Raw genomic sequence first — 26628 nt, forward strand, 5'->3', positions numbered from 1 at the left:
CAGCGGTGAAGACTCTGCACTTCTACTGCAGGGTGCGTGGATGTGATCCCTGGTTGGGGAACTAAGATCCCGCTTGCTGCAGGCATGGCAAAAAAAAAAAAAGTGGCTAAAAGTTAAACAATTCAGAGACTGCTAAGAGACAACTGGAAAGCTTTACTAACCAAAAATAAACAAAAAACTAATTTAAGAATCATTTTTTCAAATGCCAGAGTGTCAATATCCCTTTATTCTTTCAGTAAGCAATGCTTTAATCGCCATTCAAAAACCAGAAACTAACAAAAATATAAGAATTATTTCCTATACCATGTGGCCCAATGGATGATTTTGAAAACATCTCAAAACACGTATACGAATAAATATCAAATAAAGGTTTCCTACAAGTTCTGTGACTTCAAAGGCAGCTCAGAGGTTGGGGAAATTCTTTAGACCGATAGAAAGGGAGGGAGCGACTTCGGAAAGAACTGTGAAGAGGAAAGGGCTGTCTAAAGTCTGCTGGTTGGGGATTTCCTGGCTGTCCAGTGATTAGGAGTCTGTTCACAGCTGAGGATGTAGGTTCAATTTCTGGTTGGGGAACTAAGATCCCACAAATCTCCTTGTCTAAGAGAAGTAGTTCAGAGAAGTAGGAAATGAGCTTAGAGAGAAGTGATCTGGGCAGAAGGTGAAATCTGGCTTAATCCCACAGAACAGAGCAGCACCACCATCTCTGCATTCAAACAACCTCAAAATGCAGCCCAAACATCAACCTAATAACTACTTATAAAAATTACAAACACCTACTACGTGTTGAGTAATAACAGGGGAACCACACAGATGCAGCCTCAGCCCACGTGAAGCTTCTGTCTAGCGAGGAAGAAACCCAAGAATCAACACAACGAGTCTTAGATGATTAAATGAGGCTAAAACCTCCAGATTGTATACCTTAAACATACACAGTTATCCAATTATATCAAGTACTGCTGGGGGACGGGACAAGAGCAGAAGACGGCAACAGTAATAAACAGCTTGTAACACAGGCCTGGGGGACAAAGAATTTTCCAGAGGAAGGAATGCCTCAAATTGTGATTCTCAACCTTGGCTGCACAACAGAATCACCTGCCCAAGCTTTTACAAATAGCAAAGTCAAGCCTCATTGCTCAGACATGCGGATGTTAATTGATCTTGGGTGGAGTCCAGGCCTTGGCATTTCTTAACACTGCCCACATGATGTAACATACAGTCAGCGTTGAGAATGCCTGGTTTAAGCTGAGCCCCAGGATGAAGAAGAGTTAGCCAAGCAGAGGTGCAAGGCAGGCAGCAGAAACTGGGAGCCCTGACGGAGAGGGTGCGGCACTCGGGCAGGGCGTGGTGCAAACACAGATAAAGCAGAGTGACAGCCGAAACCGGGAGACGGGAGAGGCCAGACCGAATGAGCTCTGACGTCCCATCCAAGGGCCTGGACTTTGTGCCGAGAGCCACAGAGAGCACCTTGAACAGAAGACTGATAGGATCAGACGTGTGGGGTTTGCAAATATTTGGCACTCTGCTCTTTTCCTGAAATAGCAATCAAAGAAGCAGAGTTGTGGACCCTGGTGGCGGTATCGAGGGGTCAGGTGGGCAGGAAGTGGACCCCACAGAACTCATGGGTTTGACCCTAAGCCAGAGGCTCCCCCTGGTTCTGGGCAGAAAAACCTGAGCTTTTTCTTTGAAAAAGAGAGAGGGACTTCCCTGGTGGTCCAGTGGTTAAAACTCCACACTGCCAATGCCTGGTCGGGGAACTAAGATCCCACATGCCGTGCAAAGCAGCCAAGAGATCAAAAAATATTTTTTAAAAAATTATTTTTAAAAGAGAGAAACTTAACAGCTATCATCTGGAACAAAAAGACTGCAAGGATATTAACACTTATGAGTTCATAATGATTCACAGAGGGGGGAAAAAAGAATTCACCAGTCACTTTTGGAGACTGCGAGAGTACCAACTCATTACTCCAAAAATGACAAGCAAAGGGAAAAAGCCAAGCAGGTTATTTCCCTTTTCACAGAAAAAATATATTTCAGGGTAACCAAGAAGTTGACAATGGAGAATTCTTCACAGAATTCTAGCTAATAAATGGTGACAGAATAACAGAATCTGAAAAACATCCTTTCCTAACCTTGAGTGAAATAATAGACTTAAGCTGCAATCATCGGTTCCGTTCAGTCGCTCAGTCGTGTCCAACTCTTCGTGACCACATGGACCACAGCACGCCAGGTCTCCCTGTCCATCACCAACTACTGGAGTTTACTCATACTCATCTCCAGTGAGTTGGTGATACCATCCAACCATCTTATCCTCTGTCATCCCCTTCTCCTCCCGCCTTCAATCTTTCCCAGCATCAGGGTCTTTTCAAATGAATCAGCTCTTCACATCAGGTGGCCAAAGTATTGGAGTTTCAGCTTCAACATGTGGGCTGATCTCTCTCAGAATGGACTGGTTTGATCTCCTTGCAGTCCAAGGGACTTGAGTCTTTTCCACACCACAGTTCAAAACATCAATTCTTCGGCACTCAGCTTTCTTTATAGTCCAACTCTCACATCCATACATGACCACTGAAAAAACCACAGCCTTGACTAGATGGACCTTTCTTGGTAATCATCAGTGTATGCTAAAACCATCATCAAGGTTGAAGGAATCTTATAAAGGAGGGATCAGGCAGATGTGATCCCTCTGTTCATGTCAACCTCATAAAAGTGGAACAAGCAGACGTGACTCTCACGTTGTGATTCAGGCAGATGTACACAGCCCCACCTCAAAGCAGTGCTCATTGTTGAACTTTAATCTCAACTGAACTGAATCTAATTCTAACACGAGGAAGTCAGAAGCCAAATCCAACATGTGGGACATTTTAAAGTCTAGTGATAAGAGTTACTCTGAAATGTTGATGGTATTAAAACAAAATAAAATATTTTTGAAAATAGCAATGCTTGGGAAGGAACGTTGGGGAATTTTCTGGGGCAATGGTAACATCCTAGAGTTGAATCAGGGTTTGGGATTACCAGGTGTATGCGTTTGTCAAAACTCATCAAGCGGTGGGCTTCCCTGGTGGTCTAGTGGTTAAGAATCCTGTTGCCAATGCAGGGGACGCGGGTTCAATCCCTGCCAGGAGAAGATCCCACATGCCTCATGGCAACCAAGCCAGTGCATCATAACTACTGAAGCCTGTGCCCAAGCACGGCAACTAGAGACCAGCCCCCACTCGCCGCAACTAGAGACCAGCCCCCACTCGCTGCCCCTGGAGACCAGCCCCCACTCGCCGCAACTGGAGAACAGCCCCCACTCGCCGCACCTGGAGAACAGCCCCCACTCGCCGCACCTGGAGAACAGCCCCCACTCGCCGCACCTGGAGAACAGCCCCCACTCGCCGCACCTGGAGAACAGCCCCCACTCGCCGCAACTGGAGAACAGCCCCCACTCGCCGCACCTGGAGAACAGCCCCCACTCGCCGCAACTAGAGAGAGTCTGCACACAGCAAAGAAGACCAAGCACAGCCAAAAATAAACAAACCTTAAAAAAAACCCAAAACACTGTTAAATTAAAAAATCTCTCATGCATTTCACTGTATGTAAAGTCTGTAGTAGTGAAAGTCGCTCACTGACTGACGCTTTGTAATCCCAGGAACTGTAGGCCGCCAGATTCCTCCGTCCATGGAATTCTCCAGGCAAGAATACTGCAGTGGATAGCCATGCCCTTCTCTAGGGGATCTTTCTGACCCAGGGATCGAACCCAGGTCTCCTGCATTGCAGGCAGATTCTTTACCATCTGAGCCACCAGGGAAGGCCCATGTAAAGTCTACCTTAAAGGGAAAAAGGGCTCTAAACAAATATTGACCTCTAGGTAATGATTTATATGCTGATATATTTCAGAGGAAGTACACCGATGTCTGCAACCGACTCCCAAATGCATCCCCAGAATAAGACAGAGTTGATGGATGCAGTGATGAATGGAGGGATAACTGACAGTAACATGTTAATGGGAGAATCTGAATGGTGAGGATATGAAATGTTTTCAACTCTCTGTATGTGTGAGAACTTTTCCAAGTGAAATGTTGACATAAATTAAAAAGTCGGAGCAGGAAGAATTGGAGAAAGGTGGTCAAAAGACACAAATTTCCATTTACAAGGTAAATAAGTACCAGAGATGTCATGTACAACATGATGACTCCAGCTAAGAATGCTGCAGGATCTATAGGAACATTGTTAAGAAAGTAAATTCTAAGAGTTCTCGTCATAAGAAAAAATTTTCTTTCTTCCTTCTTTCCTTTTTTTTAAATTTTTTTATTTTTAAGATTTTTAAAAATCAATGAGCCAATTTTTTTGAAAAGATCAACACTGACAAACGTTTAATTAGACTGAGAAAAAAAGATAAAATAATCAAATTAGAAATCAAAGAGGAAAAAAATAGATATATGTATAACTGAATTACTTTGCTGTACATCTGAAACTAACATTGTTAATCAACTATACTCCAAAAATAATTTTTTAAAAATAGTTAATCAAAGAGGAGACATCACAGAAATAAAAACTTATTATAAGGGACTGTGTGTGTGTGTGCTCAGTCGTGTCCCACTCTGCAATCCCATGGACTGTAGCCCACCAGGCTCCCCTGTCCATGTAATTTTCCAGGCAAGAATAATGGAATGGGTTGCCATTTCCTCCTCCACCTTCTTTCCTTTTTATTGTATCTGTACGAGAAGAGGGATATTAACACCTACTGTGGTAATCATTTCACAATATGTATATCAGTCAATCATGTTGTTTACCTTAAACTTATCCAGGGATGTGTGCCATTATTTCTCAATAAAACTGGGAAAAAGTTAGGCTTAAAATGTGAACTCAGGGGACTTCCCTGGCAGTCCAGTGGTTAAGACTCTGCTCCCAAACCACGGAGTGCGAGTTCAATCCCTGGTCAGGGAACTAGATCCCACGGGCTGCAACTAAAGATCCCAAGTGCCACAACTAAGAGCTGGCACAGTCACATAAATAAATATTTTAAATTAAAAACACACACATCTACATCAGCTCCTGTGGATACTCCCTGGGGAGCTCATCGTACTGTATGCTGATAGGGTCTCATCTCAAACTCATCCCTCGAGTCTTTGTGACTTCCCACCCCAAAGTCAGTGCGGACAGTGACTGCAGCCATGAAATTAAAAGACGCCTGCTTCTTGGAAGAAAAGCTATGACAAACCTAGACAGCGTAATAAAAAGCAGAGACACCCCTTTGCTGATAAAGGTCCCTCTAGTCAAAGCTATGGTTTTTCCAGTAGTCATGGATGGATGTGAGAGATGAACCATAAAGAAGGCTGAGCGCCAATGAACTGATGCTTTCAAATTGTGGTGTTGGAGAAGACTCTTGAGAGTCCCTTGGACTGCAAGGAGATGCAACCAGTCGATCCTAAAGGAAATCCACCCTGAATATTCATTGGAAGGACTGATGCTGAAGCTGAAGCTCCAATACTTTGGACACCTGATGCAAGAGCTGACTCATTGGAAAAGATCCTGGTGCTGGGCAAGACTGACAACAGGAGGAGAATGGAGAGACAGGATGAGATTGTTGAATGGCACAATGACTCAATGGAGCAAACTATCTCCATCTGAGCAAACTCCAGGAGATAGTGAAGGACAGGGAAGCCTGGTGTGCTGCAGTCCATGAGGTCACAAAGAGTCGGACACAACTGAGGAACCAGAGATCAAATTGCCAACATCTACTGGATCACTGAAAGAGCGAGAGTTCCAGAAAGACATCTACTTCTCCTTTATTGACTATGCCAAAGCCTTTGACTGCGTGGATCACAACAAACTGTGGAAAATTCTTAAAAGAGATACCAGACCACCTTACCTGCCTCACGAGAAATTCACGTACCTAACATTCCAAGTTCATTGACCTAACATTCCAGGTTCCTATGCAATATTGTTCTTCACAGCATCGGACTTTACTTCCATCACCAGTCACATCCACAACTGGGCACTGTTTTCCCTCTGGCTCCGTCCCTTCATTGTTTCTGGAGTTATTTCTCCACACTTCTCCAGTAGCATGCTGGGCACCTGCAGACCGGGGGAGTTTATCTTTCGGTGTCATACTTTTTTGCCTTTTCCTACTGTAAATGGGGTTCTCAAGGCAAGAATACTGAAGGGGTTTGCCATTCCCTTCTCCAGTGGACCACGTTTTGTCAGAACTCCCCACCATGACCCGTCCGTCTTGGGTGGCCCTACACGGCATGGCTCATAGTTTCATTGAGTTAGACAAGGCTGTGGTCCATGTGATCAGTTTGGTTAGTTTTCTCTGATTGTGGTTTTTATCCTGTCTGCCCTCTGATAAGGATAAGAGGCTTATGGAAGCTTCCTGGTGGAAGAGACTGACTGTGGAGGAAACTGGGTCTTGTTCTGATGGGCGGGGCCATGCTCAATAAATCTTTAATCCAATTTTCTATGAGAGACTTTATATTTTGGGGCTCCAAAATCACTGCAGATGGTGACTGCAGCCTTGAAATTAAAAAGATCCTTGCTCCTTGGAAGAAAAGCTGTGACCAACCTAGACAGCATATTAAAACACAGAGACATTACTTTGCTAAAAAAGGTCCATCTAGTCAAAGCTATGGTTTTTCAGCAGTCATGTATGGATGTGAGAGTTGGACTATAAAGAAAGCTGAGTGCCAAAGAATTGATGTTTGTGAACTGTGGTGTTGGAGAAGACTCTTGAGAGTCCCTTGGACTGCAAGGAAATCAAACCAGTCCATCCTAAAGAAAATCAGTCCTGAATATTCATTGGAAGGACTGATGCTGAAACTAAAACTCCAAAACTTTGGCCACCTGATGTGAAGAACTGACTCATTGGAAAAGACCCTGATGCTGGGAAAGATTGAAGGCAGGAGGAGAAGGGGAAGACAGAGGATGAGATGGTTGGATGGACATGAGTTTGAGCAAGCTCCAGGAGTTGGTGATGGACAGGGAAGCCTGGCATGCTGCAGTCCATGGGGTCGCAAAGAGTTGGACACAACTGAGTGACTGAACTGAACTGAACTGGACTGTAGCCCGCCAGGCTCCTCTGTCCGTGGCATTTTCCAGGCAAGAATACTGGAGTGAGTTGTCATTCGCTTCTCTAGGGAACCTTCTTGACCCAGGGATCAAACCTGGGTCTCCTGCAATGCAGGCAGATTCTTTACTGTCTGAGCCACCAAAGAAGCCTGTCTTACTTCTAGGACTTCCCTGGTGGTTTTACTTCTAGAGGAACCCAAATTAAGACAACTTGTTCCAGAAGTGGCCTAAACAGCAGATCCTCATGATGCTGAGTCTATACCTGGATTTCTCATTTCCTCTATGTCAAGACAGCAGTGAGAACCCTAAAGGAGTGCTAAGTGGAGGGGGCGACAGCCTCTGGTAATGCAAACACACGCACCGAGGCCCCACCTGTACAGGGCTGGGAGGAGACACAGGCAGACAGGAGCTGGCATCTGCCTTAGCTCTCCCTGTGGGACGGGGCTGAAGGACAGGGTGCTGCTAACTGTAAGGACTGTGGGCTTGGCTGGCTTTTATTAACTGATTGGCAGCTTTGAAGGAAGACTGGCTGACAGGCTCAAATCATGCGTCCACGCAGGGCATGCTGTGAATGCTAGAGGCTTCCGTGGCAATGTTGAAAGAGACGTATATCTTCCTGCCAGAAAGATAAGGCCAGGACTTAATGGGGTGGAGGGGAACATGGCGAGCGGATCTCGAGGGGACACAACACAAGGAGGAGAGATGGGAGCGTATGGACGTGGCTCACTCTCCCAAGATTCGTGAGCTTTCATCTTGGGAAAGGCATTCAACCCGGCCCCTGTGCTGCTGGAACCCAGTGCCTGGGAACTCGCACTTGATGCTGACCTACAGGAAATGAAGTGAGGTGCCCGGACTGCGTTGCAATCCTAAGGAACGTGTGAGACGGCTCTAAGAGATGAGAAGGTAAAGCCGGTGACCAGACACCCCACCATCTGCCTACACTCCCCAAGCCTGGCCAGATAAGGCGCCCTTCTGTAAGGAAGGCTGCAGTGAGGAGGCCCTGGAGACCTCAGGTCCCCTGAGGGCTGTGCTCTGTGGGCAGGGCAGGGCAGAAGACACTCTGTGTCTTCGAGGGTGATGAAGTGCTGACTTACCCAAAGAGGGGCCACCTAGCCGCCAGGGGCCGGTGGACATAATCACCATCACTATGACCGTGGTGGCAACCGGGGCATGTTGAGAGATGACCTCAGGCAAGGGCTCAGAAACCACAGCGTTCCGAAACGGGGGGACAGTTGGGCAGCCAGTGGGACTCCAACTTGATGAGTCTCACAAGAGACAAAAAAATCAGTCACTCATGAACAAACAGCTGAGGTCAGCCACCACCACGGGAAATCACGGCTCCTTCATCCAGGCCCCAGCTCTGAGGCGGGAACTGACTGATGGAAGGGAGGATCCCCTTGCGGAAGGGCACTGTGATGCCACCCAAGTACACATGATAAAAATTCCTTCCCCAGTGGGACTTAGGGCACCTTTGTCCTAAGGAAAGGGCACCCCTAGACCTTGTGAGGCCTGTCCGATGCAGTCTGGGCTGACACTGACACCAGGCCCCACCTTGTTGCTCTTTGGGAGACCATGGGAAAGGGCCACGTCCTTTTCACAACAAGTCCGAGGACCTACCCGATGGCAATGTTCCCAGTCATGAGTGTAAATTGGGATAGTTTCCCCAGTGGCTCAGAAGTAAAGAATCCGCCTGCAATGCAGGAGATGTGGGTTTGATCGCTGGATTGGGCAGATCCCCTGGAGAAGGGCACGGCAACCCACTCCAGTATTCTTGCCTGGAGAATCCCGTGGACAGAGGAGCCTGGCGTGCTGCAGTCCATGGGGTCACAAAGAGTCGGACACGACTGAGCATGCACTCAACTCAGCTTACTTAACAACCTCCCGAACCTTCCACCTGAGTTAAGAGCCCGCTGTTGGGGGAAGGGCCAGATGATTGCCCTGGAGCTACCCACTGCCCACCTCCACCCAAGAGAAATCTGAACAAGCCCACAGTTCCTCCTGAAACTGAAGATTCCTGGTGCCTCTTCCACAGAGACTCAGTGGACACCCTCACCACATCCGCATTCAGATCCCCTGTGAGCCCTGCCAGAAACAGGCTGATGCGGGGAGACCACTTGTTTAACTGCGCACCAGCCCCAGGGGTGGCCGTGGAATGCCAACACCGCCTCTGGCATGTGTGACTCACTAAAGAGCATCAGAACCAGGCTGTGAGTGGGCGTGACAGTGGGGCACCTTCTTTCTCTTGCTGCATGGATCTGGTGCCTGCTGTGCTCTGCCCCCTGAGACCCTGACTGCCAGGATGCTCTCTGAGCTGTCACGGTAGTCAAGCAGCAGTGTGTTATTTAGACCTGGGGAGCAGTGACAAGCCTCTGAAAGAAAGCTTAGAAAAGCAGCAAATGGGGGGACTTCTCTCTGGTCCAGTGGTAGACTCCAGCTTCCAATGCAGGGGACATGGATTCAGTCCCTGGCCCCCGAAGCAGGATGCCGCAGGGCAACGAAGCCCGTGCCACAGCTAGAGAAGCCCATGGCTGCAAGGAAGACCCTGGGTGCGCAACCAAGACCCAACTCAGCCACACAAATTTAAGAAAGTTTTTTAAATGGACAGATGCAGAAGCAAGAGACGTCACCTAAGAGACTGCTTCTAACTGGTGCCTGTCAACAGGGAACATCCACCTCATGGCTCCAAAGCGACCCTTCTCCATACAGAAGGACCTGAAAGGATCCAGCTTCCTTAATCCCTGGGCTGTGGCACCACGAATGGGAGTAAGGCAACCGAGGAGTGGGGAGAGGAGAAGGAGTGAAAGCTGTCTTCAGAGTTTACTCCCCCAATATATATATAATGGAAAATCAGCCTTCTGTGCAAATTCCACCCCTTTTAAATAATTAGCACTGGAACCAAATACTGAAGAGTCACAGTTTTATTTCACATGTGCTCAGGTGTGGGAGCATCACTATTTACAATGCATGAAGTCATAGCATTCACAAAAAGTAATTCCAAGCAAGTCAAAGCCCACGCTTTTCCAAGCCACACCACCACCCCCAACCAATGAGCACACTGCATCCAATACTGGAGAAAAAGAAGGCCAGAGTACAAGTAACCCCAGTCCACGTACATATCAGGTAACTCACACTGTCCAGTACAACAGTTTTAAAGTTATTGATAATGTTTATTTCAGGGGTAAATAAGCCTCTCTTTTAAAAGATTAAACATAACATCAGTATTTACATCACCAGGTAATACAAACATGCCTCAAGTTTCCTGATCCTCAGGACTAAAAATGATTATCTTTGCATTATTAGTGCACACTCCTCAACCTGAATAAAGAAAGAAAAGGAGATCGGTGCTATCACAGTTCTGGGTCATGCTGATTATGTGAAGATACTTAAGTTGCTCACTATAATTCGGTTACGCACCTCTTCACGGACCTCCATCCCTAGCCCCTACATACCCTCTCAACCCACCCCAGAGGCCCCACAGCCTGGAGAATCCCTGACACGAGCTGCTCAGCTCCAGGGTGACAGAGACACAACCCTCCTAGGCTGATAGTACCCCAGGGGTGAGGGAAATGGGATTAAGAGAAGGGGAGAAGACAGGGGTGAGGGTGTTTGCACTGACGGGCTTCCCAGATCCCTCAGTTCACAGAACAAGGAGAAAGAACAGCAGTATTACAGACAACTCTGAAACACACTTCCACTGTGCCAGAGTGGGAGCCCTTTCAAACATCAAACCTCCTGGAAGCATCATTACATCAGACAGGCTGGAGGGGCAAAACCGCCCACAGGGAATGAACAGTGATAACCAACGGATCTGGAGGAATTTGTGAATCATCCGCTATAGCTTATGTATTTACTCATTTTATTCATTTATGCCTCTCTTACTCCAAACAGATTTTTGTTCAGCCTTCCAAATGACCGTGGATAGAAAGAACACATTTCAGTGGAACAGGAAGGAAACATGGCAGAATAGAAAAGAAATGAGCACAGTTGAGGATCAGTTCCCTACCCTCCAGGACTCACAGACATTCACAGATTTAATTCTACCCGCTCCTCTCAGAGAAGAGGGAAGTGCACATTTCATTAATTTTAAATAAAATTTAAAAATTAAAAATATAAAATAATTTTTAAAAGTTAAAAACAGACCTAACTTTCCACAGAGGAAAGAATCACGTCCATTTGAAATAGTATTTTAACTGAGGATAAAAATATATCCTGAGCTGCATTAAAACAAACAAACCCGCAACCAGTAGATTTCATCCTATTAATATTTCATGACTATTTTGAATTCATAAAATACGGAGTAGGATACAGATGGAATTATATTGCATTGTTAGGAACCAAAATTTTCAACATAAAATAGAAGCAAATATAAAATCAAAGAAGGTTAATTAAAAATCCTATAATCAGAAAATCTCTATACCTTCCACTCAATTTTGCTACAAACATAAAACTGCTCTAAAAATAACATAAGCTAAAGTTTTCCTTTTTCTAAAAAAAATATTTATTTCCCAGCAATAGCCACAGAAACGGCTTAGAAGTGACAATAGCCAGTAGCACTTAGCTCATCTAGTCCCTTAAATTATAGTCTCTAAATATTTCCCATTAAAAGAAACCAGAGCTCCTCAAGAAATTGCTTAATCCAAGTCTGGGTAGAATATATACAAAATAGGCCTAAAACAATCAATAACTATTATCAACAACAAAATTACATAGAAGCCAATTTGAAAGGGCTCCTACTGGCTGAAGATGGGCTATTCTGAGCAGCAAAAGATTTAACATTTCACTGGATTGAAACACATCAGACATGTAAAAATAGCCAAATTCAGAATACTCCCTCTCACACAAAAGAAAAGCTTTTTGGTCATCCTTGAAGTTTGCTGGGGTATCAGCTCATTATCCTGAAAACTGAAGACTGAAGGGGAAGAATCCGCGTCTCTCTCGCCTTTGCTACAGACTTTTTCAGAATAACCAAAAAATTGATGCAGAGAGTTCTTTGTAGAAAAACCACAGCTAGTAAATACAGAAGAAATGATGTAAAAATCCTCGTTTTGGGGGCTGATGGCCAAATTATACCTCTTTTTGGTCACACTGTGTGGCTTGTGGGATCTTAGTTCCCCAATCAGGGATTGAACCTGGGCCCTCAGGAGCAAGAGCTCAGAGTCTTAACCACTGGACTGGCAGAGAATTCCCAGGATTATATTTCTAAGTGCCACAAAAATGCCTTCAAAATACAAAACTGAGGTAAAAGAAGCTTCCATTGTCTCTTGAATACATTAAAGCCAACTAATTATTCCTAGAAAGTCTACCTGGTATTCTGGCCTACTAAATTCTGTATTAAATGTATCAAACTTTAAAAAATCACCATTTTACAATCCCTACTAGACTAATGACTTCAGGCAACAATCATCAATGACTCCTGAAACCTTAGATGAAAAGATGTGCAACTTTCTAGTGGTGGGGCCAAGCTGACAACACCTGATCAACCTCAGCCTCACCGAAAACAGTGGAGTCTTCCTACTAAAAAGGGCAAAAGTTGAACATGAATCTGTCCAGCTTCTAGCTCTAACTTTAATAGATGTCCACCTCTATCAGTTTACAGAAAATATGAAGGATAGTACATGTCAAACACCACCACAAATCTAAAGTGTAGGAAATACCAAGATATAAATCCAGATAACTTGAACAAATAAATGACACAAAATAAGAAGACATCTTAAAGACTTAGAGAGACTTATGAAATATATCATATATAATATATAGACCTTTTTTTTAGATCCTGATTCAAACAAAAGAACTATAAAGTGACACAATTCCTCAAGAAATCAAAGGAAAAAACTAAACCTAAAGCTAACAGAAGGGAGGAAATAACGCAAATTAACGCAGGGATAAGTGGCTCAGGCAGTAAAGAATCTGCCTGCGAAGGAGAAGACCCAGGTTTGATCCCTGGGTGAAGAAGATCCCCTGGAGAAGGCAATGGCAACCCACTGCAGTATTCTTGCCTGGAGAATTTCATGGACAAGGGAGCCTGGCAGGCTACACTCCATTATAGTTGCAAAGAGTCAGACACGATTGAGCAACACTTTCATTTTTCAAGTGAAATAGAGAATAGAAAAAAAAAAATCAATGAAAGTAAGAGTTCATCTTTTAAACAGATCAACAAAATGGACAAATCTTTAGCTGGATTAAGAAAAAAGAGATAAAACTCAAAATTAGAAATGAAAGAAAAAATGCTACAACGGATGCTACAGAAATAAAAAGGATTATGAGACTATTATGAACACCTGTATGGCTACAAATTGTGTAACACACATCCTACCCAGAAACATACAACCTACACAGACTGAATCATGAAGAAATAAAAAATCTGAACAGACCAATAACTAGTAAAGAGACTGAATCAGTATTGAAAATCTCAAAGAAAAACCAAGAGCCTGATGCTCTGAAAGTCGCTCAATTGTGTCCGACTCTTTGTGACCCCATGAACTATACAGTCCATGGAATTCTCCAGACCAGAATACTGGAGTGGGGTAGCCTTTCCCTTCTCCAGGGGCATCTTCCCAACCCAGGAAGCGAACCCAGGTCTCTTGCATTGCAGGCAGATTCTTTACCAGCTGAGCCACAAGAGAAACGGAAGGATACTAGAATGGGTAGCCTGTCCCTTCTCCAGCGGATCGTCCTGACCCAGGAATTGAACTGGGATCTCCTGCATTACAGGCGGATTCTTTACCAACTGAGTTAGGGAATTCTACCAAACATTTAAAGAATAATTAATGCTGATCCTCCTGAAACTATTCAAAAAATTAAAGAGGTGGGAACACTTTTAAGTTCATCCTATGAGAACAACATAATCCTGATATCAATGCTAGACAGGACATAATGGAACAAGAAAACTACAGGCCAAAATCCATATCCTTGGTTAATACTGATGCAAAAATCCTCAACAAATATCAGCAAACTAAATTCAACAACTCTTTTTCTTTCTCTTTGGCTGCACCACTTGGCTTGTGGGATCTCAGTTGCCTGATAAGAGGTTGAACTGGCACCCTCAGAAGTGAAAGCACCAAGTCCTAATTACTAGACTGCGAGGGGTTTCCCTTAGCAACTCTTTATATCAGTACCTCATGACCAAATGGGAAGAGTGATTCAACATATGAAAATCAATGGGTTGCACCACATTAACAGGTTGAAGAACAAAAACATGATTGCTTCAATTGAGGCAGAAATCTATTTAGTAAGATTCTATACCTTTTTATGATAAAACACTTAAACTATGCTGCTGCTGCTGCTAAGTCGCTTCAGTCGTGTACGACTCTGTGTGACCCCATAGAGGGCAGCCCACCAGGCTCCCCCGTCCCTGGGATTCTCCAGGCAAGAACACTGGGTTGCTATTTCCTTCTCCAAAGCGTGAAAGTGAAGTCTCTCAGTCGTGTCCGACTCTTTGCAACCCCATGGACTGCAGCCCACCAGGCTTCTCTGTCCATGGGATTTTCCAGGCAAGAGTCCTAGAGTGGGTTGCCATTGCCTTCTCTGTTAAACTATGAATAGAAGAAAATTACCGCAACACAATAAAGGCCACATATGAAAATCAACAGCTAACATCCTACTCAATATGAAAGACTGCAAGTTCTTCTTTCGTGATCAGGATGCCCATTCTCACCACTTCTAGTCAAGATACTAACAGAAGTGCCAGCCAGAGCAACAAGGCAAGAAAAAGGAAAAAAGACATTCAATTGGAAAGGAAAAAGTAAAATTATCTCTGTTCACAGATGACGTGATCTTACATGTAGAACACCCTAAAGAGTCTCCCCCAACCCCCATACACAAACAATTATTAGAACTAATAAATGAATTCAACAAAGTTGCAGGGAATAAAATCAACATACAAAAATCAGCTGCATTTCTATACATTGACAAGAACAATCCAAAAAGGAAAAATTAAGCAATTCCAATCAAAATGGGACCAAAAAGAATAAAATGCTTGGGAATAAACCTAATGAAGGAGGTGAAAGACTCATACACTGAAAACTACAAAACACTATTGAGATTTTATTTTGTTTTTTATTTTATTTTTACTTTATTTTACTTTACAATACTGTATTGGTTTTGCCATACATTGACATGAATCCGCCACGGGTGTATACGAGCTCCCAATCCTGAATCCCTGAGATTTTAAACAGACTCAAATAAATGGAAAGACATCCCATATTAATGGATCAGGAGACTTAGTATTGTTAAGATGTCCGTATTACCCAATGTGATCTACAGAGTCAGCGTAATCTCTATCAAAACATCAACAGGATTCTTTGCAGAAATGGAAAAATTCATCCTCAAATTCATATGGAATTTCAAGGAGCCCCAAATTGCTAAAACAATTTTGGAAAAGAAGAACATTGGAAGACTCATACTTGCTGATTTCAAAAGATATTACAAAACCATAATAATAAAAACAATGAGTTACTGATATAAAGACAGACAGACAGACAACTGGAATAAACAGAGGGGCCTGAAATAAACTGTCACATATATGTTTACCTGGTCATCAACAAGGGAGCCAAGATCACCCTGGGGAAAGGACAATCTCTTAAACAAAATTTTGGGGAAACGGGATATCCACAAGCAGAAGAATAAAATTGGATCCTTACTTTACACCATATACAAAAATAACTCAAAACAGATTAAATACTTAAACATAAAACCTAACATTTAAAACTCCTCAAAAAAAAAAATGGGGAAAAACTTTATGATATTGGGATTGGCAGTGACTGCTTGAATATGAAACCAAAAGCACAGGCAACAAAATCAGAATAGACAAATAGGATATGAAACTTAAAAACTTTTTCCCATCAAGGGATACAATCAATACAGTTAAAAGTGAGTCTATGGGAGATAATACTTGCAAATCATATATGTGATAAGCAGTTTATATCCAGAATATATAAAGATCTACAACTCAAAAACAAATAAACAAAATCAAATACTATGACTTAAAGTGAGCAAAAGACGCACATAGACATTTCTCTAAAGATGCTATACAAATAGCCAACAAGCATATGAAAACATGCTCAACATTACAAGTCATCAGAGGAAAGCAAATCAACACCCACAGTAAGTCTGCATCTCACAGTACTACCAGAAACAGAGATGATAAATTTCGGTGAGGCTGCAGAGACCCTGGAACACCGTACTGCTGGTGGGACTGTAAAGTGGGCCAGCTGCTATGGAAAGCGGTATAGAACTTCTTCAAAACGTGAAAAACAGGACTACTACACGACCCAGCAATTCCATTTCTGGGTATATATACAAAAGAAGAGAGAGCAGTGTCTCAAAGAGATATCTGCACACCCACGTTCAAGCAGCACCATTCACAACAGGCAAGGGGTGAGAGGAATCCAGGTGTCCACTGATGGATGAACAAGTAAACCAAATGTGGGAGACACGTACAGTGCAATATTACTCAGCCTTAGGAAGGAAGTCTTGTCACATGCTACAATATGGACGCACCTGAGGACATTATGCCAAGTGAAACAAAAGACAAATAATGTATCATTCTCCTTATAGGAGGTACCCAGAGGAGTCAAACTCATAGAGACAGAATGTGAAGTGGGAGTTACCTGGAGCTGGGGGTGGGTAGGGGCATTACTGTTTAATGGGTACAGAGTTTTAGATCTGCAGATGAAAAAGCTCTGAAGAGCTGTTGTACATCGATGTGAATATACTTAATACCACTGAACTGAACACTTAAAAAAATCACTAAGATGATTAATTTTATCTTACGTGTTTTTTCAAATCACACATACAAAAGACAATTGAAATAGTCAGAAAAAACCTGAAAACTAATCCTTATCCAGTTAACTGCATTTGAATCCTATACTTACCTATAATAGATATAGCTACTCAATCCTCAGATAGTGGAAAAAACACTCTTATTAAGAGGTAGAAGACCTATTATAGCTTCTAGCCCCAAGACTTAAACAATTTTAAAGAATTACTGTGAATTTCATCAGATATAACAACATTATGGATATGCTTTTTAAAAATTGATTCATACTGAAGTATTTTAGGGCAAAATCATATTTTCTAAGATTTGTCTTAATATACTCCGGACAAAAACAAAAAGTGTGGGGCTGGGGTAGATGAGAAAGAACAGTGGAATAGTCACAAGTGTTGAAGCTGGGTGATGGGCACATAGAAACTCAGTTGCTGTTTTCTCTACTTTATGAATACTTTCAAATTTTCCCAGTAAAAGACTTTAAAAAGAATAAACAAAGTAAGAGGGGAAAAGGAAGGAAGGATGGATGGATGTTTGGAATAAACAGCAGAGGGATAAATGTACTAAGATTTTCTAACAATAGTATCATACTACACATGCTACTGTTAATTTTTAGAAAGTTTTTTGTTTAACTTGCATTTAATAGATATATTAAAAAAAAAAAACTAGAATGAAATTGAAAGCCTTTTCAAGCTTCAAGTAAATGTTTCTCACCACCTGCCCTGGCAATAAATAAATCGAAGAAGGTAAATGAGCAAAGAACGGGGGAACATAGGTGCCCGGGGGCCATGGAGAGCAAACCATACATACCCCTCCACAGATCATATCTGAACAGAAACGGAAAAATTTCTGCTCGGAAAGCTTCCCCCATAAAATCAAGGAACACAAACCAAGCGTGAGAAGGTGTTGCTGACTAATCCTTGGGCACAGAAGATGGACCTGTCCTGTTTCTGTTAAGACAGGAATCGGTCAACCAAGGGCCTCAGAATAAGGACGACAGGGCACAGGACCAAAAAGTACTGGCAGTCAAGGGGAAGAGAAGAGACAAAGCTGCAAGAGGAAACCAGGACTGAGGGAAGTAAATTCATCCGGCTTAGGCACTGGAAAGAAAGATCCGCAGTTAGGAAGCCAGTGAAATAACACTTGTTGGAGCAGCAGAGACGCACACGGCCTGTTGCACCACAAGGTGGAAGACAAACGGCAGAGCTCACATAGACTGGGGGGACCCAAACCAGGGAGTCAGAGACCCAGGGACCCCAACTGGGCCAGGCACGAGGGACTGAGAGGGTTCGGAAGAGCGGCCTTTCTGAGACAGGGGGAAGCGCGGAGCTTGGGTGGTGCCACGGAGAAGGGAGTCAGAGAACTTGAGCTGAGCTAGGCGCTGCCCGGGGCAAAGCACTTCCCTCTCCCACGACCCCACCATCTGCAAAATGTGTTCCAAGAAAGGCTCTCCAGGGCCCCTTCCTTGGTTGTAGATAAATTTTTCTCCAAACATACTCCTGGCTATAAGAACGATTAAACACAAGGGGGTAAATAGTAAGGAAACCACTGAAATCTCCACGCAAAGATGCATTTTAAACTTGCCTGGAAGGCCGGCTGTCAACACTTTGGCTGCCTGGAAACAAGAGAGGTGGTCTCCAGGATCTCCCAAGGTTCCACTGACCAAGAACAGAAGCAAATGATACTTGCCTGGGAAAATGGAGAAATGCCCTGGCCAGGCCCTGCCTCCCTCCAAACAGGGAGACAAACAACAGGCAGAGGAAAGCAATGCCAGCAGTTGCTGCTCTGACAAGTCACTGCGCATGGTGCCCACTCCCATTCCCTAGGAGTGGCTGCTCCACAGATTCTCTGGGCACCTGGTACCAACAGTATCACTGCACACCCCATGGGATATTTTAAAATTGGCAACATCAAGTGCTTCCTTATGACTGAGCCTTGGCAACTGTTGCACCACGTGTTTTTTTGTTTTTGTTTTTTGCACCACGTTTTACACCCTCCCCTCAAAACAATCTTGAGGTACATACAGTAATTATCCCCACTGCAGGGTGAGGGAAACTGAGGCTCAGTGACTTCACGTTTGCCCAATGCTGCCTGACAAGTGAGCAGGAAGGTGAGGAGCCCCACCCCACCCCGGTCAGAGGTCACAGAAAGATTCCCAGTGAGGCCTTTTCTATCAGGATTTATTGCTAGCCCGGGGTCACAGGGTCCCCTGCCTCTGGCACAGAGGCCAGCCGGTGGGGTCAGGGCTGCTCCAGACATATTGACCCCTGCCTCTTTTTCTGTGGATCCAGTGCAGAGATGGCCATCTGGTTCCATGACCAGAGCGCAAGGGTAACTCTGATGGGGTCAGCTGGAGAGGAAGGACAGCCCAGCATCCCAAAGCCAGGACCCCCAGGGAAGAAAGGCCCCTGCCACTCTCGATGCAAGCGTCAACCTCCCCATTGGGAGGGCGCGAACCTCCATTTCTAACCCCAACCTGGGGTGGAGGGTGTGGTCTTCAGGTTCCTGGCTGCCCCTCCCCTGTAATAGTTGCCCTACATTGAAACTGTCTAACCCCCTTTCAGGGCCCATGTAGTTATGATGAACGGAAATCAGCCTCAAGGAGAGCACTTGGAAAGGACATCAGGTTCCAGGCCCTTCTCATTATATCAGGTTCCAGGCCCTTCTCGTTACACTGTTACTTGTGTCTGAACCCTGTTCTCACCTGTAAAGATACAGGCAGTGGGAAGAACCCTTCTGTTGGGAGGCGGAAACCTGGCTCTCAGCCCCGCTGAGAGAGGACACTAAGGCAAAGGGAAGTTAGGACAATGTTGCCAGTGCCCTAACTTCCCTTTGCCTTAGTGTCCTCCTCTCTCAGCAAGGGCAAGTTGCCCGTCCCTAATCACTCCATCCAAGTGTCGTAATACAAATGGAGTCAAGGTTGGCAAACACCCTCTGAATTCTAGACAGCAGCACCATGACCTTCATCTCGCAGTGCTCACATCCTTCCACTCCACCCCCAAGCCCAAAGGTCCAGCAGCCAGTTAGACAGCATCAATCAAGGCCCAGAGGAACAGGAGGAACCCTGTATTTCAGACAGTTTGGCTGATGCTCTCAGTGAAGGTGACTCTAATAGAATCAAGGGGGAACAGTAAACCCTCGTCTCCAGCAGCCAGAGGGGCCTCCATCTTGCCTGTTCTCCCAGATTACCTAGCCCCACTGCCCCTTTCCCAGAAAGTTCAGGATCACTGATTTCTGGAAACTGCTTAAGTCCAAAAGATTTTTAGAACACCAAGAGTCCCTTCCCTATTCCACTTGCCAGAGGCATCCCTATTCAGCAACCCATTTTCAGGGCATCCTTGTGAGTTCTGCAGAGGAGGAGGGCTTACTCCACATCATTTGGAAAACAGATGCCCGTCCTTACACGTTACTTTAGTGGCCTCACATGCATATGAAAAAGCAGGTGGTCATCTGCAGAGTTAACCTCCCTGGACTTGCCAAGCAGCCCCAGCACAGATCACAGTGCCAGCCAGTCTTGTGACAAGTGTGGGTTGGCAGGGGAGGCTGGAGGGGGTAGATGGACAGCCTGCTCTGCAGAGGGATGGGGACAGAGGGCAAGGGCAACGAGGAGGCAGGCGCCCGGGGGGCAGACGGGTGGGGTCAGGGGGCCGGCTGCAGGATGAGCTGGGTAATTTCTGCCCTGCTGCCCAGACGCATGGGTATCCCATAATAGGCCGTGCCTGGGCTCACATATACAAATGTAGTCTCGGCCACCTGGTAGAGACCAGCAAAGAAGGGGTTCAGGAGATAGGCTGCCACGTTCAAGGGGAAGATCTGCCCAGCATGCGTGTGCCCAGAAAGGATCAGGTTAATATCTGGCCGGGCCTGGAGGGCCCTCTTGGCAGCCAGGGGCTGGTGAGCTAGCAGGACGGTGGGGTGGTCTGGGCTGCAGCCCTCCAGGGCCTTCTCCAGGTCCATGCCATGGCCAGCGTAGTGCAGCATGTTCGCTGCGATGTCGTCCACCCCAGCCAGGCAGATCCAGTCGTCATCCTCACGGTGGGCCCCGGGAGCAGAAATCCTCACATTCTCATTGTGGAGGGGCTGGACGTTCAGGGACATCAGCAGCGCAAACCAGTTGTTGACATCTGACGTGTAGTACTCGTGATTGCCTGTGACGAAGTAGGTGCCCAGGCGTGAACGCAGCTGGCCCAGAGGAGCCACAGCTGTGCGCAGGACAGAGGCTTCAGAATCGCACAGGTCGCCCACGATCACCGTGACGTCCGGCTCCAGCGTGTTCACCATCCTCACGAACATGTCCATCTTGGTCCTGCCCACTGTGGGGCCCAGGTGGATGTCCGAGAGGAGCACAATCTTGAGGCTGTTCATGGAGGGGTGCAGCCGATGCACGGGCACCTCCACAGTGGTCACTGCTGGGGGCTGGGCAGCGTTCAGCAGCCCCACCACGCTGAGCACAGTGGTTACCATTACTGCCAGCGCCGGCCGGAGGGCCAGCTTCCTGGTCTTGTCAAGGCTGCCCACTGCCCTGCCGGCACGCCAGGCCAGGAGCTGGTAGGCCTGCTCCATGCCGCTGAGGACACAGAGGAAGCAGAGCATGATGACATACGCCCCGAGGCAGGTGTAGGCAACCAGGGAAAAGAGATAGGGCTCCTCGGCCACTAGAAAGATCATGGTGAAGAAGCTGGAATGCGCCAGGGCCAGGAAGGCCGCGACAATCATCTTCCAGAGCTGGAAACAGGCTGACTCTGCAGCCGGGGAATGCTTGAGATTGCTGACGGTGCTACGCCAGATGAAGATGGAGCCGAGGAGCATGAGCGAGTTGGCAAACAGGGCGAGCTGCAGGCGGAACAGGCATCGCCAGGCCCTGAACTCCAAGCTCTCCGCCAGGTAGGACCGGGAGACAATCATGGACACGAAGACAGTCCCGGCAGCCAGGGCGGCCTTTGCCCCCAGGGACAGCTGCCTGAAGATCGTCATTGCCTCAGCTCCTAAGAGGATACCCCTCCAGCTCTGTGCGGGTGAGCTCTGGAAGGTGAGTTCCTTAGATAGGACAGTGGCCAAGGACAGGTTTCCAGGTCAGCTCCTCCTGCAACCAGGAACTGGCGTCAGCTTTGTGGGATATGAGAGCTTTCTTATCCCCTGTCAAAACCTGAAGGCCACTTACATCTGCCCAACCAGCCTTGAATCCAATCCACTCACTCAAACCAGTCAAAACCAGTCAGCTGCTACACTTTATCAGTGAACTACAAACACACCTGATTGTAACAAGATGGGCAGTTTCACTTTTCTTACAGTTCTCTGCATCTTTCAAGTATTTCCACAACATGTATATGAACTTTTATAATAAGAAAAACATTATTCTAAATCAGCGGTTCTCAAAGTGTGGTCCAGGGAGACCCTTTGGCTGCTGGGGTTGCGGGGGAAGCGGGGGTGGGGGGGACGGGGGTGGGGGTGTCTACTGACTGTTTTCAAAAACAGTACTAAGCCATAATCATTCTCTCATGAATGTACAGTGAAGTTTCCAGAGGTTACATGACATGTGAAATGGCAGAACTGAATGCAGAAGTAGTTACGAGCATTCAACAGTCATCTATTAAGACAGACATGAATGGATACAAGTATACATATGGCTGAGTCCCTTCGCTGTTCACCTGAAACTACCACAACATTGTTAATCAGCTATACCTCAATACAAAATAAAACATTTAAAGTTTGAAAAAAACAAACTCTAATCTCCCAAAAAAAAAAACAAAACCATGAAAGAGATATGCAAAAATGTACAATGTCACTTTGTGCCCTAAAAACTGGAGAGAACAACTTGTTTAAAATATATATATATTGTTAATTAACATATAGTTTCAAATGTTCTAACTTCTAGGACAGGTACAGTTTGAGAACCGCTGTTCTAAAGTGTAAACCAGGAAGCCATGGAAAGCTAGTCTGCTGGTATTTTTTTTCAGCTGTAGGCCAAGGAGGGGAACCGAGGCAACTGACATAAAGATTCCTGGGGTGGAGCCAGTCTCCTGATTGGTTCTTATAGCTGGCTGGCTCCCAGACAAAAAACTGCAAGGGAACTACAGACCTGGATAGACAAAGGTTAGCAAATATTCACTTGAGGTGACCTTTTCCCAATAAGACCCCAAACGAAAATATTTTCAGCAGTTGTTTTCCAAGTAAAATTCTCAACCTTGCTTTTAGATAAATAAATGTAGGCCTTGTCAAGTTCACCAGCTTCTACTTATAAAACAAACCCCAGACTCAGCCCATCGGAACTCTGGAGGAACCAAAATTCAGTTCCCAGAAAGTGTAGAGAGAAAGGCGCCCGTTTCAAGAACCCATTCTCATCTCCCAGCTCAGATCTCCCCACCCCCACCTTTCCAAGACTCCGAGTTCCCTCGGCCCCTACCTTAGCTCTGCGGGGCAGACTGAGGCTGTCCTCCCGTAGTCGTGCACGACTCCCCCCACCTCCCCGCCCCCCGCGTCCCCGCCCCAGCACACAGCCCGCCCGGCCAGACCTCCCTCCAGCAACGCTGGCGGCCACCTGCAGCCTGCCCCTTGCCCACCGTCAAACGCTGAGGCTTTGAAAAATCCAAGCCTTAAAAGTAGGCGGAGGGAAGTAGCGAGAGGGGCAAGAGACGTCCTCAAAGAGAACACCCCGAAGGTAATTAACCCAGTGTTCCCATTGCTGGGGCCTCTCGTGACCCCGCTATTCTCCTTCCGGAGCGCTCCGCAGAGCGCAGGCAGGAGAGGCGCGCCGAGCCCGAGCCTCCGGCGGCCTCCAAGAGCGCGCGCGACTCCGAATCCCACTCCCGGAAACCCGCCAAGCTGGAAAGCACCTCATCTCGGCCCCTGGTTGCACCGATAAGGAAGTGGCTCTCGGTGACAGAGGCGGCGGGAGCGGAACTCACAAGCGACAGAGCGCCGGGTAAGGACGCGCGCCCCGCCCGGCCCGGCCCCCGGCGGGAGGGCCGGCCCACTGCCTGAGCTTCCCGGGTAGCCGGGCGGGCCCGGGCGGGCCTCGGGGTCCCAGGACCCCCGCCCTGTGCGGCCCCAGGGGGCCGCAGCCCCAGCCCGGTTCCCCGCCAGCGCTCCCCCGATTCATCATTTGTGCGCGGGGGTCCTGTGGACTTACGTGCAAACCACGCGCGGAGCCCAGCAGCAGCGGCACCAGCAGCGGGGCGAGGAGGCGAACGACCCCCGGCATGTCCGTCCGCTCTCGGGCCTCCCGGCTCCGCAGTCAGCCGGGGCAGCTGTTCGGTGTCACTTGACCGGGGACCGGGGGCCTGGCTCCGCCCCGCGCCGCCCCCGCCCCGCGCCGCCCCCGCCCCGCGCCCCGCGCCGCCCCGCGCCGCCCCGCGCCCCGCCCCGCCGCCGCAGCCGCGGAGCCCGGAGCCGGGGGAGCCGAGAGCCTGGGGCCACACGCGGCCGCGTGACCGCAGGGCAGTGTTATCTGACCTCCGCCGACCTCCGCCAGCCTCCGCCTGAGGGAGGAACCTTTTGCAAAGACTCAGGAGTACTCGCTGTCAACAGCTTGATAACGCACCTCGGGTTTGGACTTTAACAAGGGTCTCCTTGCTCCCCGGCTTCCTGGGCACGACAGAAACGGAGCAGTTAAACCTAAGTGGACTAAATGGATCCTCAGCCCTTCATAGGAGCAGTCTGGAAAACAACCAGGAGTCCACCAAAGTGTGGTCCCTGATCCAATCTTCTATCTGGTACGTGTTGGAATTGGAAATAACGAGTCCTCGCCCAAGAAACCCTAGGGATAGAATCCAGAAATCTATTTTTACAACCCTCCAGGTCATTCTGACAGCACGCAAAGCTTGAGAACCATTATTCCAGGTTCAGTTCAGTCGCTCAGTCGTGTCCGACTCTTTGCGACCCCATGAACCGCAGCACGCCAGGCCTCCCTGTCCATCACCAACTCCCGGAGTTCACTCAGATTCACGTCCATCGAGTCAGTGATTACATCCAGCCATCTCATCCTCTGTCGTCCCCTTCTCCTCCTGCCCCCAGTCCCTCCCAGCATCAGAGTCTTTTTTCAACTCTTCGCATGAGGTGGCCAAAGTACTGGAGTTTCAGCTTTAGCATCATTCCTTCCAAAGAAATCCCAGGGCTGATCTCCTTCAGAATGGACTGGATGGATCTCCTTGCAGTCCAAGGGACTCTCAAGAGTCTTCTCCAACACCACAGTTCAAAAGCATCAATTCTTCGGCACTCAGCCTTCTTCACAGTCCACCTCTCACATCCATACATGACTACTGGTAAAACCATAGCCTTGACTAGACAGACCTTAGTCTGCAAAGTAATGTCTCTGCTTTTGAATATGCTATCTAGGTTGGTCATAACTTTTCTTCCAAGGAGTAAGCGTCTTTTAATTTCATGGCTGCAAAAAAAAAAAAAAAAAAATTCATGGCTGCAGTCACCATCTGCAGTGATTTTGGAGCCCAAAAAAATAAAGTCTGACACTGTTTCCACTGTTTCCACATCTATTTCCCATGAAGTAATGGGACTGGATGCCATGATCTTCGTTTTCAAGAATGTTGAGCTTTAAGCCAACTTTTTCACTCTCCTCTTTTACTTTCATCAAGAGGCTTTTTAGTTCCTCTTCACTTTCTGCCATAAGGGTGGTGTCCTCTGCATATCTGATGTTATTGATATTTCTCCTGGCAATCTTGATTCCAGCTTGTGTTTCTTCCAGTCCAGTGTTTCTCATGATGTACTCTGCACAGAAGTTAAATAAGCAGGGTGACAATATACAGCCTTGGCGTACTCCTTTTCCTATTTGGAGCCAGTCTGTTGGTCCATGTCCAGTTCTAACTGTTGCTTCCTGACCTGCATACAGATTTCTCAAGAGGCAGGTATTCCAGGTTACTGATACATTAAGAGATGTGGTTCAACTGTGGCGAAATCTTCAGGAATACCAGCCAACCCTCAAGGCACTCGGGTCTGTGGAATTTTTATTTCATGCCGGATTTTGAGAGGTAAGAGATAAGAGTACCAAAAGGTCCCGTCTTTCAGTTTGGCACTTAAGCCACTCAACATCCCTGTGATGCAAGCAGATCTGTCAAGTGGATGTACAATATCTAGTATGATCTCTTTTCTACACTTGGGGAAAGGGAGACCCTACTGTGAGTTAACCAGTCCAGGACCTCTGGCTACCCCTAGATCTGAACCTAACGTTGTCTTTTCCTACCTGGTTGCCAAAACTCTCTGCAAATTCACTCTTGACATCACTGCACTTTAATCAACTCTAATGAAAACTGAATCTCAGAGGAAGGCGCCTTTAGGGAAATCGCTTTCAATATATATATGTATATATATTTTCCAGCTTTATTGAGTTACGATTAACATTCTACTGTTGTGGAATCCAGAATCACAAAACACACCTCAGAGGACACAAGACAGTGTGGAGTACCGTTTATTACTGCCAGCAGGTCCAAAGGAATCAGTTCCCAACAAGGACCTTGATGTTTCCCAGAGGCCAGGTTTCATAACCATTCCCCCCACCCCCACCCCCACCACGTGAGTGGTTACATGTTAGCAACCTCTTTGTTGTGTATGACTGAGTTTTACAACAAGTATGTGCTAGGAGAACAAACAATTAAGGTTAAAGGTGGGGAACAATGCTTATATATCAAGGTGGGATATCTCCATGGTTAGTCTAACAGGGGCAGCCTGACCTCAACTACAGTCTCCGTTTGCCATCTGTATGGAGGGAAGTCTCCAGGAGACCTGGTTTTTATTAGCAATGGTTTTCTCATTTTTGGGCAGGGTTCAGGCCCAGTTTACATCCTGTCTTTAAGACAGATGGG

At 46.5% G+C, this 26628-nt stretch overlaps 2 protein-coding genes across 2 annotated transcripts in view; both read right to left on the reverse strand.

Annotated features, from left to right (window-relative positions):
* The window catches only part of GLB1 (galactosidase beta 1), a 102905-nt gene extending 78830 nt beyond the window's left edge, over nt 1-24075 (reverse strand). The window contains exon 1 of the mRNA XM_068981819.1: nt 23946-24075. Coding sequence (XP_068837920.1) covers nt 23946-24017 — 72 coding nt within the window. The 5' untranslated portion in view covers nt 24018-24075. The remainder of the gene's footprint in view (nt 1-23945) is intronic.
* Nucleotides 20456-21790, reverse strand: TMPPE (transmembrane protein with metallophosphoesterase domain). Its single transcript, XM_068981575.1, has one exon. It carries the CDS (start codon nt 21788-21790, stop codon nt 20456-20458), a length of 1335 nt encoding a protein of 444 aa, XP_068837676.1.
* Nucleotides 24076-26628: the final 2553 nt, after the last annotated feature.

Source organism: Capricornis sumatraensis, chromosome 10, assembly GCF_032405125.1.
Source record: "Capricornis sumatraensis isolate serow.1 chromosome 10, serow.2, whole genome shotgun sequence".
Lineage (NCBI taxonomy): Eukaryota > Metazoa > Chordata > Mammalia > Artiodactyla > Bovidae > Capricornis > Capricornis sumatraensis.

Bases quoted from the DNA above. Each gene is read 5' to 3' on its own strand.
- TMPPE (XM_068981575.1), bottom strand. From the start codon at position 21,790: ATGACGATCTTCAGGCAGCTGTCCCTGGGGGCAAAGGCCGCCCTGGCT.